The sequence below is a fragment of the Strix uralensis genome, chromosome 21 (genome assembly GCF_047716275.1).
Source record: "Strix uralensis isolate ZFMK-TIS-50842 chromosome 21, bStrUra1, whole genome shotgun sequence".
Classification (NCBI taxonomy): Eukaryota; Metazoa; Chordata; class Aves; order Strigiformes; family Strigidae; genus Strix; species Strix uralensis.
The window spans coordinates 13156324-13175591 of NC_133992.1; the positions used below are offsets into that span (position 1 = coordinate 13156324).

At 42.8% G+C, this 19268-nt stretch overlaps 2 protein-coding genes across 5 annotated transcripts in view; both read left to right on the forward strand.

Moving 5' to 3' along the window:
- The first annotated feature begins 449 nt into the window (after nt 1-449).
- Nucleotides 450-17530, forward strand: ZBTB34 (zinc finger and BTB domain containing 34). Of its 4 annotated transcripts, XM_074891370.1 has the most exons (3): nt 1129-1218; nt 9868-9990; nt 11296-17530. In XM_074891370.1, the coding sequence occupies exons 2-3, from the start codon at nt 9950-9952 to the stop codon at nt 12815-12817; spliced, it is 1563 nt and encodes a 520-aa protein (XP_074747471.1). In that variant the 5' UTR covers nt 1129-1218; nt 9868-9949; the 3' UTR covers nt 12818-17530. The 4 variants fall into 4 exon arrangements, with proteins under 4 accessions (XP_074747470.1, XP_074747469.1, XP_074747471.1 ...); XM_074891369.1 differs by lacking the exon at nt 1129-1218 and adding an exon at nt 450-767 and having other exon boundaries at nt 6473-17530; XM_074891368.1 differs by having other exon boundaries at nt 1125-1218; nt 6473-17530.
- RALGPS1 (Ral GEF with PH domain and SH3 binding motif 1) overlaps nt 1143-19268 on the forward strand; it is a 130216-nt gene continuing 112090 nt past the window's right edge. The window contains exon 1 of the mRNA XM_074891353.1: nt 1143-1218. The gene's annotated coding sequence lies outside the window, so the exon portion shown is untranslated. The remainder of the gene's footprint in view (nt 1219-19268) is intronic.

Consider the following 19268-nt stretch of genomic DNA (forward strand, 5'->3'; position numbering starts at 1 on the left):
CTTCACAAAGTATGAAAGAAATTTCATACTGTGAAAAAGTATTAAAGATTAAGTCTCTATTATCTTCCTGTGAGGATTCCTCCTCTCCCTGATTAAGTTTAGATACTTCATGAACAATTTCCTTTGCCCCACCTCAGTCTGTTCAGCCCTCATGGATCTGTCATAGCTGATGCTTCTTGCTCAGCAGCCTAACGCTTGCTATCTAAACAAAAAATGAGCTCGCCCTCATGTAAAGTATATTCAGCTAATTCCTGGAGAAATCTCTGTTTGTGTGCCCCACTCCTCGGTCTTCAGCAGCTATGGGGGGAATGTGGTTCAGCAGATCCACGTCCTGTTGCTGCTGGTTACGCAGACTGGACGCGTGCTAGAACAAGCCCGCGGTGTCCCGTCTGTGCAGGAGCAGATCTAGGTCTGGTTTTCTTGGATGGGAGGGGACAAACGCCACTTGTGCGCCTGTTCCTTCACTTCGTTTAGGCCTGGCCTGGGTGTTCCCCGGCCGCTGCTCTGCCCGGTCGCCGCCCCGCGCCTCGTTTCCCCAGACTTGTCTCCCGCGTGTTTTGCCGGGAGCGGGGGGACGCTCGGGAAGGCAGCGCCGCGTCCAAAGTCAGACCCCGCCGATGCCCCCCCCCCCCCGCGGTTCCTACCGGCACCGGCCGCTCCGACTTTGAACACGAACCGTCTGGTGAAACGGGGAACCGCTGCCCCGCGGAAACCGCGAGCAGGCGCTCGAGCGATGCGCGTGTCTGCGCGGCAGCGGAGCGGCCGGCGTAAGTGTTGGGGACGGTGCAGCCGGGCGGGGGTGGCGGCTGCACACCGGCTGCGCGGTCCCGGCCGCGGGGACAGGCGGTTCCCCGCGCGGAGCAGCGCCGTGCCCGGGACTCGCCAACGCTTTTGTTTCCGTTCTGACGCTCCGGAGCCGGCGGCTGTCCGGGAGCCGGGCCCCGGCAGGATGCCCGCGGCGGGTCTCTGCGGGCGCAGCCGCAGCTCCCTCGTGTTCGGGGGGCTCCGACCCCCCGCGGCCGCCGCGCGGGCCCCGGTTCCGGGGGGGGGGGGGGCGGCCCCGCCCGCCGCCGTCGCGCGCCGGCAGGAAGCGGAAGCGCCGCCGGGGAATCAGTTCCGGGTGCGGCGGCTGCGGGAGCGGGCGGGAAGCGGCGGTGGGAGCGGGCCGGGCCGCGCCGGGCCGGGCACCCGCCATGTGAGAGACCCTGACAGCGGCAGGTGAGCGGCGGAGGGGCCGGCGCGCCGCGGCCCGCGCCTGTCCGGGGGCGGGGCGGGCCGGGGCCGGGGCCGCTGCCGGGGCGGGGGGTCCCGGCGCCCTGACAGGCCCCGCAGGGGCGGCGGCCCGGGCGGCCGCGCAGGGCTCGGCCGCGCTCCCGGCCCGGCGGGCGAGGGCTCGGCCCCGGCGGGGCTGCTCCGCGCCGGGCTCGTCCGGGCGAAGCCGTCGCGTCACCCGGGTCCGTGTCGCCGGCGTCGCTTCGGCTCGGCAGCGGGGCGGGCGGTCGCGGCCGCGTCCCGGCCCCGTGTCCGCCCGGCCCGGGCGTGAGGGAACGGGCACGGCGGGTCGGGCGGCTGCCGCGGGGCGGCCCCGGCCGCGGTGCTGCCGCCAGGAGCCGGCGGACCCTGCAGCCGCCGCCGTCCCCTTAGAAGAGTTGGGAAGTTTTAGCGAAGCCCCGGTCTCCGGGATTGCGAAGGTCTCCAGAGCCCCCCGGGCGTGCGTCGCCTGCGGGATCGGATTTATGGTAGAACGCTCCAGAGTTGAGAGCGGAGTTGGAACAAGCCCGAACAGCCTCAGAAGCGTTGATACAGGAGAGCCTGGGGGTCAGAACAGAAAGGTGGCACGGCGCTAGCTGCACCACGGCCCTTGCGCCTCACAGAGTTCTCGGCACCTGCATCGGGATGTGCCTGTGCCTCGTTGCCTGTCGGTGAGAGCTGCGAAACGCTCGGGCTGTCGGAAGTAACGGACTGGGAAAATACTATGAAAATGTGCTCTTCAGAACTATTTTGCTGCAAAAAAAATGTTGCTGATATATAGAGAATATAGCTACTTCATTGCTTAAAAGAAACATTGGAGCCAAAAAGTTACAAGTTGATGGAGAGTGACTAAGGTTTTTTTTTAAAAAAAAAAGTAGACGGATTAAAAGGCGTAATACTAACCAAGTATTAACTTGGTAGCAAGTAATTTATCATTGTAATAGCAGAAGGTACAGAAGCCCTCCCCTCTCCTCTCCTTCCCCACTTCTGGAAGGTCTCGGTGTGTAGATGTATTGCAAGGCCCGTGCTATCGGTTGGGGCTTTAGCACTGGTAGTGGCTTCTCAAAGCACATCTCGGAGTTGGCAGCACTTCAGAGAATGTGGACAGTAACTCGTTAGGATTACATAATGGGTATATTATGAAATTTGTGCACAAAATAAAAGTTTGTGATCATTACTTGTAAGATCTTGCTGATTTAAAGTGTATGTATTGTAAATATGTCCCTTCAATTCATTTATCGTAAATATGTCCCTTCGTATTCATTTATTTATACACCGAACTTTTGCTGATCTTGGTTATCTCCAGTTTGCCTTCTAGTAACTTTTTTTTTCTGTATTGAGGTTTCCAATCATTGGGTCAAACTTTGCTTATGCATCAACAGTTGTTTCATTTTTACTTTTTTAATCACTTTCATACAGGCAAACAATTGTGAGGAAGACAATTTGACAATAAGGGATGAAGGTGGCCCTTGGACTTCAGTTTCACAAATGCTTTCCTTGGATATTTGCTCAAATAAGAGGCCTCTTTCTGTTCTTTTTTCTCTATGAAATGCTAAATATGCAGTTCCAATAATTTCCCTGCTGCACCACACTAAGCATTGAGAATAGGTTTGTAGTGTTATCAAATTAGCGTGTGTGTGTGTACATACATACATACATATAAACTAATTGCTTTTAATTTTGATGTTAAATCGTCCACTTCTTCAAGTGGTTTTCTATTTATCATGTTGTGAATGTTGGTGAGGTAAAAATAAATCCTTTTCAATTTTTGTTGGACAAAAGTCTGAATTAGTAAAAAATTTTCTACAAAAAGTGTAGGGATTTAATGTATTGCTCAGCCATACAAATGACGGGATGGTGTTCTGCAACGCTTTGGCAGTACTTGCTTGACAGACTCGGGGTTGACTCTTGATTTCACTGTGGCTGTTCAGTACTCTGAACAGAGTGTTGCCTCTGTCTGCAGAGGAATCATGACACTGGCTTTCACTGCAGCGTTCTAGTATCTGCTGATGAAAGTGTGCAAGAACTAAGTTTTCCAGTAACTCCATTTCAGCCTGTACTAACTGGCTTCAGTTTCTGAGGAAACTGGGGTTTCCTGCATTTTCATGAGGTAATGAAGCTTTAAATTATTGTGTAGTCTCCACTACTATAACAGATTCTGTGTTTTAGCCTAACAGAAGTGAAGCAGACTGACTTTCAAAGCTGTTTTCCGATGAAGAATAAGACATATTCACCTTTTGTTGTATGCTTTACTACTTCACTGTTCAAGTTTTGGCCAAACTGTCTATATTTCTTTTGATTCCACTGGGCACTTTTTTTAGCTTAGTTCAAACTTTCCCAAAGCCTAACACACCTTGTGAATTAAATCTGTATGGAGTGATTTGTGAGTGGTTAACATTTGGAGGAGTGACCATCTGAAATCCTATTTTGTGAAGAAAGGAACTAATTGCTTCCATAGCTATTTATTTTGAGAAACATGGTTGTTTCCGTAAGTGTTGCATTACTCTGTTATTAGACTACTAGAAAGGTAACTTAGTTCTCATTTAGGGGCTTTTTTGGATGGTTTTCGAATCGGGAATCAACTATACCGTAGACTGTTCAGAACGGTACTGAGCTTAACAAAAGTATGGACAGACTTTGCACGTGAACACAGGCTTGTGCTAGCTGGTTTTAATCATACTGGCAGTTTTATTTACCTGTTAGAGGTGAATCTAACAGAATGAGGTGTTGAACTGAGTTGGAAAGGGTTTTGAGATGACTGTAGGTGTAAAAGATGCCATAAATAAAGTGCATTTTATCCCACTGGAGAAGCTGCAAGCAAAATGAAACTTGATGCTGCAACAGAAATATTACCAGAATTTTCTGTTGTGCTGTAGCATCTCTTAGGATCTGCATATCAACTCTTTGCTAAACTTCCATCTGAGTCTATGACAGTCACTTACTTGTTCTGAGATACCAAAACTTTGTGTTTACATGCAGCAATCTCTCTAGTTGTACTCTCCAGTGTGTCTAAGTTTTAAATATATTTGAGTGAGCTTAGAAACAAAGAGTACAAATCAACTTAAGCAAAGATTATTGTTTGGTGTATTCTTCTATGGATAATAATGCTTCTAGAATTCAGCTTTGTAGTTCTCTGGAAACCAGGAGTTCACAAAAGAAGAGTATAAGTAAGAGTGATTTAGGAGATGATCTTGTTTGACGCGAAAAATACTTGAACAGTAAGTCCATGCTTGTTTATTGTTCCATTCAAGGGAAGCTTCCAAAGAATGCTTCGAAAAACTATCACTTTATGTGCTTAAGCAGATACTTGCAATTTTACCACCAATCTTCAAGCCTGTTGCTTTGTGTCATTAATTTCTTTGGTTTTAGTTAACAGTCATGTGTTTGCGAATTACTGCTACAAGGTAACATCTAGGTGACCAGATTCAGAAAGAGTAACATTTTCAACAGTTTTCTGCTTACTGTAGTGCTATGATTTATGTAATAAATGTTGTGGTAAAGAGCTTTTAAACGTTACTTCTGTGTACTGCAGCCAAAGTTTAGAAAAATCTAATTAGTACACAAAGACTTATTTTATATATCCCTTCCATTAAGCTCCAAGTGTTACTTTAAGTATCAAGTAGAAACATTCTCCCAGTCATCCGTTCTGTGGTTTAAAGGAGTCGTTTTAAATTTATAAATATATATGTCTATGTAAGTCTATGATTTTAGTGCATCAATTACATGGAGGAGTGTGTCATTAGGTATATTTTCTGTCACAGGAGGATGCCTGCATGGCAAAACAGACTGCATGGATGACCTGAAAATACACAAGACTCTATTTTTATTATTTATTGTGTGTGTTTCTGGGAAAACCTTTAGTGCAATTGATTTTTAAGTCTATAAAAAACAGTAGTATCTGATTATCTCACCTGAGGTAAATATAAAGTAATTTAGTCTCCTTCATGATTCTTCATGATTCAGAGTTCTTGAGGAGATGGCTGCTTGAATTCAGGAAGAATTGATGCAAAAACCAGTGCTACATATCTACATAGTACTGCTTATATTATTATAAGTGTGTTGTAGTTCTCAATTGGTGGGAGAGTTGCCTTTTTCTTCTTCTTCTGTTTTTTTTGTTAAATGACTGCGATATTAAAATCTGTTTTCTAGCCGTAGGGAAGCTTGCTGTACGTGGGGGGCCATGTGTCACCCTGCATAAGGCCATCCAAGGGCACTGTATGTTGACTTTTAAAAGAGAATATAATACTTTACTGTTATGAGAGGTATAAACTGGTAAAAGAGTATGTGATCTGTTTCTGCCTTCTTTTCAAAGATTATTTAAAGAGGAATAAAATATTTAGAAATGCCCCTAGACTGTGGCTTTATCTGATGGCAGTTTTTTCTTTGAAACCACTAGCATTAATTGTTGTGGCTGCTGTAATCTGAAGACTAAGGCAAGTGCAGACTGAAAGGAGTGAGAGCGATAAAGATTTTTGCCTTAAAACTTCCATGATCACAGCTGATAGGGTTACACTCCTAGGTTAAAATTCTCTTGAATGATGATACATTTTTGCAATGACGTCTTAAGTTCTCACAGATGGTGTAAATTCAGTAACTACTGAATCCTACAACATGCAAGGGAGGAGTGCACTGATTTATACTAATACCTGATTCTTTTCTTGCTTTTTCTCTGTATTCGGAGCAGTGATGTGTGGAGTATCCATTCTTGGTGTCATGGAGCACTTTTTTTGTTTTACTCTTTCATTATGGTCCTCCTAACTTTTCTATGTATTTCTGTTTTCAGACACATGCTATAACAGTAACGATTTGTAACGTGTGTTTTTTCCCCAAGGAACCCGTGTTGCTGAGCTAACTAAAGAAAATGCAAGGGATCTTTTCTCACACCTTTGTGTGAGTTAAAATGAGCGTAATTTGTATCGTTCACCTGTCTGTGAGAACGGCGAATCACACACCAGTGAGGGAATGAAATTAAACAGGTGCAGACTTAGAAGCAGAAACTAATACGACGTTGGCAGACACACAGCTTCGTGTTGTAGTTATATGATGCTTCCCTGCTGCTACTGTATGATGTCAGTAAAATTAAATACCAAATGTGTTTTGTCACCATCTATTCTTGGGGTTTTAAGTGAAATAAGAGCTTTCATAGAGCATAATTTCTAAAGTAAGTTTCTTTTGAAATCTGATGAGAAATGTTAAACGCGTGTCACTCTCACGTTCACAGGTTACTCCCATGAACACTTTTGTTTGAAGACATAGGGCCGCGATCCACTGCTGGTAAAGTCGTGCTTTGGTCTGCACTTGCTGTATAAGACCCCGGTGAATAAATGTAACGCAGACGCGAAGAGAATTGATACGATTCTTTTGAGTGTGACTGGATCATCTCCTACAGAAATAGACAGGAGGCTCCACACAGAGCCCTGCTAAGACTTAGTGAACTTAGTGCCTGGTTCTGGCCTGGGCTTTAAAACTAGAAAGCCTTCAGCCTATTTCTTGGATACGTAATATCTCTGAAGACCTTAAACACTTTGATCTACTTATGCAGGAAGGTTCAGAGAGGACCTATTCATAGATGGGTGCCCAGAGCTGGACTTGAATGTTACAGGACCTCAACCTAACATTACACTATCCCACAGTCAGGGGTGGAAGCTAAAGCAAGACAAAATGGTGAGAGTACCTAAAATTTCTATGGTTTGTCTTAGTCCTCGCTGCCCCCCAGATGCTTAAGTTAGCATAATACAAATAAAATTGTCTTGATTCTGGACTACTGTACTGTGGTCTTGGACCTAAAGAGCACAAGTTACCTCCGTATGTGCTGAAATACCATGGGAGGTACTGGACATGACTTCTGACTACACATTAATTTTTTTTTTTTCATCTCTGCTAATTTTATAAAGAATTGTTAGGTGAATTAAAGTAGTTACATTGTCATTGCTTTGGGAAGCAAAGCTTCCTTTTGCCTGTCTGGTTAACTGCAGGGGTAATTTTTTTCTTTAGAACATACAGTGGATGCGTCCAAAGTTAATTTTGTGTTTTAGAGTACCTTTCTGCTTCAGTTTAATGCTACTCGCCTCACACCAAAAGAGAAGGTTTTAGGGAGATATTTTGACTTGGAGGAAGCTGTCAAAAAACTGCGGGGGTTCTCACTGGCCTTTTCAAACTGTAGTGATCTTCCAGGACTGTTTCAGAAATACTCCAACCATAAATCGTATTGTCTTGAAAGAGCTACTGGCCTGCCAGCATTGATAAATAATTGAGTACTGTTACGGTACAGTACCCTGCTGAACAATATTTTGGTTAATTCCACTGGAGTTTGATTATGGAACTGCTAACTTGATTCTGTATACAAATAAATTAATACCTTCTTGTGTATGGGAATATAATCCAAAGATTACTTTTATCTTCTAGTGACATTGGGGATTTATGTGAATAAATAAGATCATTCTTCTTCTAACCTTTATTCATCAATAAAACACTGCTAGTGGTGCCTGCTTCTCTGACGTGTGCCGTGCTCAGATTCTTCCCTGTGTCTTGTCTTCCCGAACCCATGCACGACAGTCAGTGTGCCCGGTGCCGACCCCAGCAAAATTACCGCCATCTCGGTGCTGTTCCTGCTCCAGTCCTGCCTGCTTCCAGATGGGGTGTTCATGGGTAACCATCAGTTCCAGGACCTCTTCAACTAGAGATTTCAGAGTTTGGCTGGAAGCGAGCGAAGGGTTCCCTTCTGTCCAGTGCTGCTGCTGTTCAAATTCTTGTTATTTAACTCCAGCTTTCTGCAGATGTTTTCAAGATCACAGGAGGCACGCGTCTTCAAAGGAAGAAACTAAGGTGGAAAAGTACTCACAAGTGCATGCTGTAGCTTGTTCACCTTTTTTTAAGAGCAGATGGGCACAGAAACTCACTGTCCACTGTTTTCTGGGCTGCATTTTGTGTACTTGATCTGTTTGCTTTCAAAGCAATACTGTGTGTTCCCTTGATCCCTATTTCTGGTTTTTACTGTTTTTCTGCTCTACTGACAGCCAGACTTTTACACCTTTAACTCCATCATCCTCTCCACTCTCTACCGGGATTTGTGCTGTTTACTCCTAACAGTTTAAGGAAAATAAGCTTCTTTGTTTTCCAAAAGAAAGATGAAACAACTCTGAGAACAAGGATGCAAAATTGCTTATAGATACATATGCCTGTGGAAATAATTAGATGTTCTAACACAGTTGTGATGTGCAAAGATCGCTGAGGATCCCTTTCCTCTTGGTGTCCCTCTCGTCCTGGTTCTCGTGCCTTCTCTGCTACGTGCTCACGGTCCATTTTCAATGTGTGGCCATGTCCTAGGAAGCACAAATTCATCTAGAGATGCTAAGATGCCATGATCAAAAGAATTATTTTTTTTCTCTCCATGGTAAGGCATAAAATGTCCATCTTCTTTCTACTCCGGTGCCTATCCTTATTTCATTCTTTCTGTCTGGAGTAGTGCTCGTGGTGACAGTTTGTATTTTAATATTTTGTCAAGGACTAAGTTGTTCGTTTTGCTGAGTAAGAGCCCTTAGGGAAGTACGGGACAAGGAGGAAGGCCACTTTCTATATATGACAGACTTTATGTACATTCGAGTCACAAAGGAGCAATTTCTGATGAGATTTGAGTGGGGCTTGGCTGAGATCTGGTTCCTTAGCTCAAGGATCCAAAGTGATGCAGGAGTGGTGAACTGCCGCTGCTGAGCCTGCTCTGGTGGTTTGTGCACGGTCCTCAGCCAAGGTGACGTGCCCATTCACGTCACTTCAGGTGAACAAAGCTTCTTCCTCCACTTAGGAAAGAGAAGCTTAATCAGGAATGTCCTGATGTTGCCTCTGTGCATAGCTGGTAAGGCAGTGACCCGTGCTGGGTTGTAAGGAGGCCTGCTGCCCTGTCCCGCGAGAGGAGTGTCCCCACTGCTGACGCTTGTGTCTTGCCCGTGGAGCAGGTGCATCTGCTGGGACCTGAGCAGGGATGCTCAGAGCAACAAGGTCCGTCTTGCCGTTGAGCTACACCGCTGTTAGATTGGGGTGGGTTTGTTGTGATGTTTGATTTCTGACTGAGGTCTGATTTGCACCAGCTCACAAGCTCTGAGTCGTTCTGTAGCTTTGTTCGCTGGATACACGAAGTGTCCTGCCAAAGCTGTCTTTGTATAGATGGCTGTGATCGCATCGCTTCCGTTAACTGCCTTTTAGTCCTTATTTCCCTCATCAGATGCAAGAGTGTATAAATCATGTTTTCCCCTGCTTTTACACAACTGTAAAAATTCAAATGCAGTCTGGTTTACCCATTTTAATCTATGACATGTTGGTAACTTGCAGAACATATTTATCAACTCTGATAACCTGATCTTGAATGTTCTGTGCGAGTTTTTGACAGTTTTCCAAATCAGATGTAACGTTAATCAAGGCAGGGAGCTGGCCATCTTGTTTCTCTTCTCAAAAGAAGTTCCATTTGTGAAGGTTATGAATGTGGGTTTTAAGTGACAGTCAGCTGATACAGCTCCAGTTCTTCCTTGTAGGCTTTTTATCATATTCCTACCTGTTGATTTTGGTTTTGGAGTGCCTGAATTTTCATAATTTGATTTAAATTGTTCATATGTCCCATTACAGCATGTAACATAAGACATAAATAGGAAAAAAAATCCACTAGTATGTTGTGATACATTGGACATGCTTCCTGCATCAGAAGTCAATGGATGATGTTGAGATCTGTTTGTCCAATTGGAAAAGCAGGTACGGTGGCAATATTATGTGTTTAGACTTCTGCATTAATAAGAACAAAAATAGCTATAAAAAGTCTGAAGATTCTTGGGCAGTCGATTAGGGGTCCAGTCTTGGAAATGTGGGGTGGTGTCTGCTACAGACAGACTCTCTCAAGGGGACAAGCGTGTGTGTGCTTTTTATGATAATGATCTATGAAAAATTGGTAAAGTGCTTTTCTTTAGATCTTGTTTTGAAATGTATACGTTTCTCTAAAGCCTCTTGGAACATCCTTTCCCAGTGTATCAGGCGAGTTTGAGTACCCATGGCTTTTGAGTCAGGTTAGAATTTAAATGTCAAATCATTCTAGCTAGGAAATCACTGCTGTGTCAGATGAGCTTCAAAGTTCACGTCACAGTTTATTTAAAAAAGAAAAAAATCACAAAAGGAAATTTAAAAAAAAAATGAAAGTCCATGGATGGCTCAAACACCCTTCAAATGCTGCCTCGCATATTGACACAAATTCATTATTATCTGGGAACCTCTGGCACACTGGGTATATAGTTTGGAATTGAATCCACACTTAAATGTTTCCTTTCACTAGGATTTCCTTGTTCTGTGAATGTTGAAAGATTGATTTTTACTTTTTTTAAATAATTATTGAGATTATTTTCTAAGGAGGTAAATGATTAAATGGCAATGTCACTGGCGTAGTATATTCATCTCCTCTGAAATAAATTCAACATATCTAGACCTAAGGAACATTTTTTTAAAATATTTTTGTGTGTCCGTATGCACACACACACACGCACGCACACGCATATGCACCCGTGGCTTTTCTTTAGCAGGTTTTTCAAACTTCATGAAGTACCTTCCAAAATCATTCTTGGGCAATTTAACAATGCAGTTCCCTCCAAGTGTTGATGTAGTGTCTGCCTTGAAGACCTCCTAAAGGTTCTGAGGTTTTTAACTTGCCTACTGACTATAAAATTAATATCCTTTTGGGAGGGTGGGGGTATTGTTCTGCAGTTCTTACCAGGGAGTGAAATTGCAAAGTTCTTTTTAGGATGTAGACTGTTCCGGGGAGCCTGTGACATATTATGAGCAATTCAATTGTGAATGTTGCAGAAGGGTAGTTCAAGTTATATAAATGCAAGAAACGGGTAGATTAAGACTCTACTTTTTGTATTATATCAGGTATTTATAGCAACTGTTTTGTTGTAACGCACCTGAAACAGATCAACATGGTGACTGAACTTCAACATGTGCAAGCATTGTTTTTTAAATGGAAAATTCTGTATGCCTTCTCAGTTGTAAATCCTCTCATTTTTCTTTCAGATTACTCTTTACATCAGTAGAAATGGACAGCAGCAGTTTCATTCAGTTCGATGTGCCCGAGTACAGCAACACTGTTCTGAGCCAGTTAAACGAACTCCGCTTGCAAGGAAAGCTATGTGACATAATTGTGCATATTCAGGGTCAGCCATTTCGAGCCCATAAAGCTGTCTTAGCTGCCAGTTCTCCGTATTTCCGTGACCATTCAGCGTTAAGCACCATGAGTGGCTTATCAATATCAGTTATTAAAAATCCCAATGTTTTTGAACAGTTGCTTTCTTTTTGTTACACTGGAAGGATGTCCCTACAGCTGAAGGATGTTGTTAGCTTTCTGACTGCAGCTAGCTTTCTACAGATGCAGTGCGTCATCGATAAATGCACACAGATACTGGAGAGTATTCACTCTAAGATCAGTGTCGGTGATGTTGACTCTGTCACTGTTGGTGCTGAAGAAAATGCAGAAAATCGCAATGGAGTTAAGGACAGCAGCTACTTTGCCAATCCTATTGAGATCTCTCCCCCCTATTGCTCTCAGGTGCGACAGTCAACAGCAGGCAGCGATCTTAGGATGGAAACTACTCCAGGCAAAACTCTACGTAGTCGTCTGCAAGAGGAAGGGCATTCAGATCGAGGAAGCAGCGGGAGCATCTCCGAGTACGAGATTCAGATTGAAGGTGATCATGAGCAAGGCGACCTGATAGTAAGGGAAAGTCAGATTGCAGAGGTGAAAGTTAAAATGGAGAAGTCCGACCGGCCGAGCTGCTCCGACAGCTCGTCCCTTGGCGACGACGGCTACCACACGGAGATGGTGGACGGGGAGCAGGTGGTGGCAGTCAATGTCGGTTCCTATGGGTCTGTCTTACAGCATGTTTATTCGTTTACCCATGCCGCGTCGCAGGCTACAGGTGTGTCTGAAACCTTCGGAAGCCTGAGCAATACAAGTCCTTCACGGTCAATGCTGAGCTGCTTCAGAGGGGGTCGTGCGCGCCAGAAACGGGTATCTGCTGGCCACTTGCACAGTGATGTTCAGGGCTTGGTGCAGGGGGCCGACAGCGAGTCCGTGGTGAGTAACCCAGGATACGAAAACAGTCCACGGGAGAGAAACACGAGAGGTCACTGGTATCCGTACAACGAGAGGCTAATTTGCATTTACTGTGGCAAGTCTTTCAACCAGAAAGGGAGCCTTGATCGGCACATGCGGTTGCACATGGGAATAACTCCTTTTGTGTGCAAATTTTGTGGGAAGAAATATACCCGCAAGGACCAACTTGAGTATCATATTCGCGGTCACACAGATGACAAGCCCTTTCGCTGTGAGATCTGTGGAAAATGTTTTCCTTTCCAGGGTACACTAAACCAGCATTTGCGAAAAAACCACCCTGGGGTAACAGAAGTAAGAAACAGGGTAGAGTCTCCAGACAGAACAGAAGCGTTTGTGGAACAGAAAGTAGATAATGATGCTTCAGCTTCTGAAGCGATGGATTCTAGTATGGAAATTCATGCAATGTCTAACACATCCGATTAAAATACTACATTCGAAGTGCAACACAAACAAGCACATTACTAATGTATTTTTTAAATCTTTTATTCTTTTAGTAATCTTCAGTACAAGTATAACAGCCTTTTAATTTTCCTGACCTAGTGGAAATCAGTTTGAAATGGTTTCCGGAGAAGACTACAGAAGTATTGTTTGTTTTTGAAGGAGGCTGGGTTGTTTGGGGTTTTTTTTACTTTTGAAGATGTGCAAAATATAAAAGACGGTGTGCTGGGGAAGGGAAGAGTCTGCTAAAGTGTCCCTACTGGTTGATCTGGCGAGACCCAAATTCCAGTGGAGAAAGATATTAGAGTAAGATTGGCAGCTCTGCTGGAAACACCAAGAAGCTGTAATCTCCCTGATTTTGTTTCTTAAATTCTGTTGCTGGTAATGAGTTACGCAGCAGTGGGGAGAGAGAATATTATAGCTTGGATTCCTTCCGTGTGTCATGATGAAATCTGTTTGCTTTTACTAACTTTTTGGTAGTTAGTCTGTTTATATATATAAATTTGCTTTATATATATAAAATGCTTTCACTTTTCCTACTCCGGTTGAGGTGAATGTCAAGGTTTATGCCATGTACCACTCTTTCGACTGCTAGGTCTCCTCTCTGCTTAGGATTTAGGACTTCGGACTTTGGGAGGATGGTTTTGGTTTTAAAAGAATGTTGTTTGGTTTTCATTTTATTAGACTATTACTTTGTGTGCAAAAGTGAGCAAAGTGAATTACCTTGTTTTAATAGCTTTGCTTTATAACATATGTAAACCAAATGCCATAAATCTATTAAATTATGGTTAAATTGTTGAGGGGTTTTGTTAGTTGTCTAGAATGCAAGCTGGACAACCTGTGGTGCTGACCTTTTTATATATATAGAGATAGATATATCTATATATATATATATAAAAAAAATTATTAGCAAACCTAAAAGTAGCATTGTGGTTTTAAATGTGTTTTTACTGGCCTCAGAATCTACCTTCATTTCGTACTGTAGAACCATACCAGGTAATTAAATTTAACTTCATCACTCTTCATGGTTGGTTAAAACCTGAGAGAGATGTTGTAGTTTAAACTACAGTATTTCCAAGCAGTGTTTTAATAGGTCTCTTCACAGAGAGCTGTTTTCAGGTGCACATTGACTTCCTACTTAAACCTCCAAGTGATACGTCAGCACTTGGAATTTGTACTTTTTTTTGTAAAAAAAAAAAAAAAAAACAAACTCTATGGGAATTTCGAGCAATATGTCTGTTATTTCATGTGTGAGTATTACAGAGTTGCTATGGCTTCCCTACTATTTTCAGTGGTTGTTTTCTGCATAAAGGAACTACCAACATCTTTAAAAATACTCTAAATCTTTTTGTTTCACCAAATGCTTTTTTTAATATGGTGCTAACTTCATCATTTAGGTCAGTATAATATATAAAATGTGAAACATAATGGTAACAGTTAAGAAAAAAAAAAACACACAAAAAAAGCAACAACAAACAAAAAAACCCCACCCGAAACAAACAAACCACAACAAAAAAACCCAATAGCTTAAGAGACCTCAAAAGCATGAACTGGCAGACACTACTGTGTAAAATTCTACCTGATGAACAGAATTCAATTAATCACATGCTTCTTTAAAATACAGGTTTTTCTATAATTGGGCCTTATGTTTATTTAGCAAATATTGAAAATACATCAATGAACATGCTGTTTAACTCCTGAAATTTAGAAAATAAAAGCTCGTTCCTAAATTACAGGAAAGCAAAAAGGTAGGTTTGCTATCTTGTAAAGCTTTTTTGGCTCCTGTGAAGTTGGGGCATATTTGTGCAGTAGCTTTATTAAATACACTAGTTCTTAATATTGTGACAGTCTGCAATAAGAATTAATTTCACTAAATACAGATTTACAGTATGAACCCCACCTGCTCCCTGGGAGCAGTTTCAGTTAAATTGAGTCCGTAATTTGCCTCTTTGTCCAAATAAAGAGGCAGAGGGTGGGGAGATGTTTCTCTCCTCGAAGCGACAGTAGAACTGTTGTTTCCGGTAAGGGGAAGTATATGTCTGTGTCTAGGGAGGTAGTCTATATGTTTACCCACCTAAAAACATGTTGGTGTTTCTGATACTGGTTTTTTCCTAAATGTTTGTTTTAAGTAATTAAATGCAAAAAAAAAAAAAAAGTGTTTTGATAAATTAAGTTTGAGACATGCAAAATCCAAGAAATGTACAGTTATTCTTAACCCTTTATCTTGGACCTGTGCTGTGGTGCCTTTGGTGTGACTTTTTCCATGGAGGTATGAGTTGAGGATAGCAGGATATGGGTACTAATTTTATATTTCTTGAATTTCTCTGTGTCACAATCTTAACATTATTTAAATCTAGTTCTTTGTATTTGTAAATGTATTAAAATGGTTTGAGTTTACCAAAGAGTGACTTATCCAAAATTGTCTCTGACAAACAAAAACAACAACATCACTTTGATTGTACAGGTTCAGGTTCAAAACATTGTAACGGGACTGTTAAGGGGCAGGAAATGATCACTTTTTCTACAAAATCATGATTCAGCAGTTTGCAAGTTCGGCTTGCTCCTATCCGTGTCGATATGCCATTTACCCTCCCCACTGCTAGCAGTGTCAATAATGATCAAGCCATAACACAGTACTGTAAAGTCCAGCAGTGCTTCGAGGGACGCGCACGTAGGTGAGCGTGAAACGTCATCGAGCGTTACAGTGACACTCACAGAGTGTGTGACTCTGGTAGAAAACGAACTTCAGACCTGGCAGCAGCAATTAAATTGTGCCTTGTCACATAACGGTGTGCCAGGATGAGCGTTGTCATGAAACATGAGGCATTACCTGATTGAAGTTCATTTCACAAGGCCACCAAATCAGAGGATGCTGTGTTATTTCAAGCGAATCATGGAAGTACTGTACAGTGTCTTGTGTCTGTACAGTTTTACGTTAGCACAGAGCTGTTACACATTTCATTTACAATAAATGCAGAAGTCAATAAAATATGTGAAGAAATATTTGACAGCAAAGTAAATCATGAAATTATATAGGCTGGTTCATAATTGAGTCTCTTCTTAATCTACCTTTTGATTATAAACAAATGTGAAAACAGTGACAGTGTCCTTTCCTCTATATGTTTAACCTATTATGACAAACTGTGAAAATAAAGGATTTTATACCTTTGCTAATGTTTGTGGTTTTAAACAGTTATTTTAGTTTTCTTAATCAGTTATCTTCCATATTATTTCTTTTAAACTTGTAAATACATTTAGAAAATGGCTTTGTAAATACTTACAGTATATCAGAAGTTCAGTTTGGTCACTAAGGCCTCAAGATTGGCTCTGCTTTTTTAGTGTGAAATCTCTCAATAGCATAAAGGATACTGTCAGTTCACTGTTCAGCAGAATATACTGTAGGCCTAAATTGATAGTTCTTAACGCAGTCTTCCCAAGCATAAATCCACGTTTTATGCTGAAGCCTTTGGTTTACTTTTAGACAAAGCAAGGAGGCCTCTTAATACGTTTAGGCTGAATTATGGGAAGAACAGCAGGAATAAAATCAAGGGCTGGGAAAAGATTGAATGAGCTTTACCTTTAAATATATATATATATATCTTATTTGAATTTTTGTATTAGTTTACTGTGATTCTTTTATTGTCATTTTTCTAAACAGGTTTCACATGAAACCATTGAAAGGGACTCAAATATGCAACACCTAATCTATTTTCCAAGGGAATTTTACCCTTGAATGGTGCTTTTTGACTGGTCAGGGTTATTTATTAAATTTTATATTTGAAAGTATTTGGGGAATTATGTAAATTCTTTATATGAATCTGTTTATTTCATGAATTGTAAATTTCATAATACTCAGTGATTGAATTGGAAGTTTAGTAAAGTCATTCAAAATGTTCAAAGTTTATAATCTGTGTGCATTTTACATATATTTTAACAAGTGCCAGAATAGTTGTATTTAATCTTGTAGATTTAATACTACTTGCACATCCCTGTGACAGCATTAACTTAAGTTATGCAAGTTTACATTAAAAAAAAAAAAAAGCTAAACAAACAAGTAAGCCTGGGACACGTGTTCCTGTATTTCTTCAGGGGGTGTGAAGCAAAGTATCAGTAACTGAGCAGGTTTGCTCCTGGTTTACGTCAGTAACTCCTGCGGTGGTGGATACAATAAACTGCTGTCTCTCCATTTACATGTGCTACGGATCCAGCCCGGGACTTGCACTGCGAGCCCCCGGCTGCCTATCGGATTAGAGGTAGGGCTCTTGCACGATTTTAACAGTGTTTGTTTCTGACTGAAAAATTGTATTTTTAAATAACTTTTATTTGTATGGTTGTTTTTCATGATAAATAATTGAACAGTTTGAATGACTTGACCTGGTGTCATTATCTTGCAATATAAACCGGTAACCTCACAACTCCACACTTCATCACCACATGAAGTAAATGAAGCTAGCTAAGCTGATGCTGTAACAATTAATAACTTGCCATTAAGGATTATTTTATAGCATGAATTTTAAAATATTTATTCAAATGATATTTTACTCTTGTATTCACTTTGTTTTTAGATTTGTGACATGAATATTTCAGTGCTGCTTTATTTTGTTCTGATGAATTTGTTTCTTGCTTGTAAATTGCTTTTTTTATGGTATAAAGTCAATGGGAATTGCTGTTTGTAAATTAAAATGCTTCTAGAGCAAATCTACAGTCTCAGTGTCTACATTTAGATATTTAATTACTAAGGGACTTGCATTTTAGGTGCTTTTCCTGAAGTGTTATAAAAAGTTGCAGTTCAATACTCGTGTACTAACAAGGAATCATAAATCTTTAAGAGACAAACTACTCCTGAAGTGTCTCTTTTTGCCGGCACTGCTTGTTCCGTGCTGGATGGTCATGAGAGTTTTGTGCTCCACAGCCTTGTCCAGCTCTGCAGCAGAGCAGAGGCCCCGGCCGGCGGTGGCCGGCGGGCTGACAACGCGCCAGTGGCCAGTGCCCCGGGTCGGGGGGTCGGGTTCGGTCTCCTCGGCAGCATTTGCCTTCTCGGTGCCATTCCCCGGCAGCGCTGGCTGCGGCTCCTGGCCCTGGCCTGAATTTGATGGGAGTTGCACCCCGTTGCTTCCACTCGGCTCCTTCCCGCCGGCGCAGCCTGCCCGGGCTTGGCAGCAGCCGGCGGCGCTCTGGGCGCCTTCGCCGCAAGCGCATTCTGGGGGGGAGTTGGTAGATCCTCAGCCAAGCTTTGCTGAGACAGACTTACGCTTCTGGGACAATTAGAATTTTGCAGAAAGAATTTTTGCTTTATATTCATGAACACACAGCTGATATTATTAATTTTTGGTTAAAATTTACCAACATTGTTGCCAGTTTTTCGTTGTGTATGAGATGTGTGCCAGCAAAGACTTCTGTAATAAAGCTGAATTAAATTCAAGTGAGTTTTAAGCTCACATGGCTGCAAAGGGTGTGTTTATATGGTGCTAATGCAGCTGAAGGACGTAGTTATTTTGTCTGGCTCTGGGTGTTTGGGGTTGGGGGGTTGCGGGGTTTTTTTTGTTGGTTGGTTGGTCCCCTGAGACCCTGTGGACAGATTCAGAATGAGCAAAATACCTGTCAAATCCCCTTGCTTGTAAGGGGAGAAAACTCAGGTAATGAAGAACGGGGTGTTAGGAGAGGAATGAAATGTAATGAGAGACAGAACGTACCCTACTTCTTATACCCCCTCCACACGTTTTGTCTTGGTTTGTTTGGGTTGGTGGAATTGTTTCACCTTCTGGGGTACAAACAAGCGCAGGAGGTTGTGTCCGCAGAACCTGGTGCAGTTGACTCTGCGGGCCGAGCTGCTCACCAGTTCCTCCAGCAAACACTCGCTGTTTTCTTCGTTGCACCGTTCTGCCCGCAGACCAGTTCTGGAAGCAGCTCCCGCTGTTTCGTGCGCCGACGGGCGAGTTGGGGAGGGTGTGAGCTGACACGGTCCTCGGCAGTGGCGCCACACGCGGCGCAGGTTTGTTGGCAGCTGGTTGTGCGCTGGGTGCTGGCTGGGTGTTGCCCAGCGCTGGGCACCCTCAGGAAGCTGCTCTCGGCAGGCAGCGTGCAGGGGGGCTGCGCCGCAGCACCGGCCCCAGGCCCCATATCTCTCAGGTATTTCTGTTTGAAGGCAAATGTAAAGTTTCCTCCTCGAGATGGCTGGCTGCTTTTTACTTGCTTTGGTCAAGCAACACAAACACGCTGTATTTTGTTCACAACACTGTGCCAGTACAGTCTAAGTTACAGAGTTCTAGATACATTTACCCATTAGAACAGATGCTGTTCCTGAGGGCACCAAACTTTTTGGGAGCGATGGAGGAAGGGAAAGTAACTAGGCACTTCTTCCGCATGGAAGTGGTACACATCTGGTGCTTCTGGAAATGTGGTTTTCGGTAAAATGGGATGTTTGTCTGCACGACCA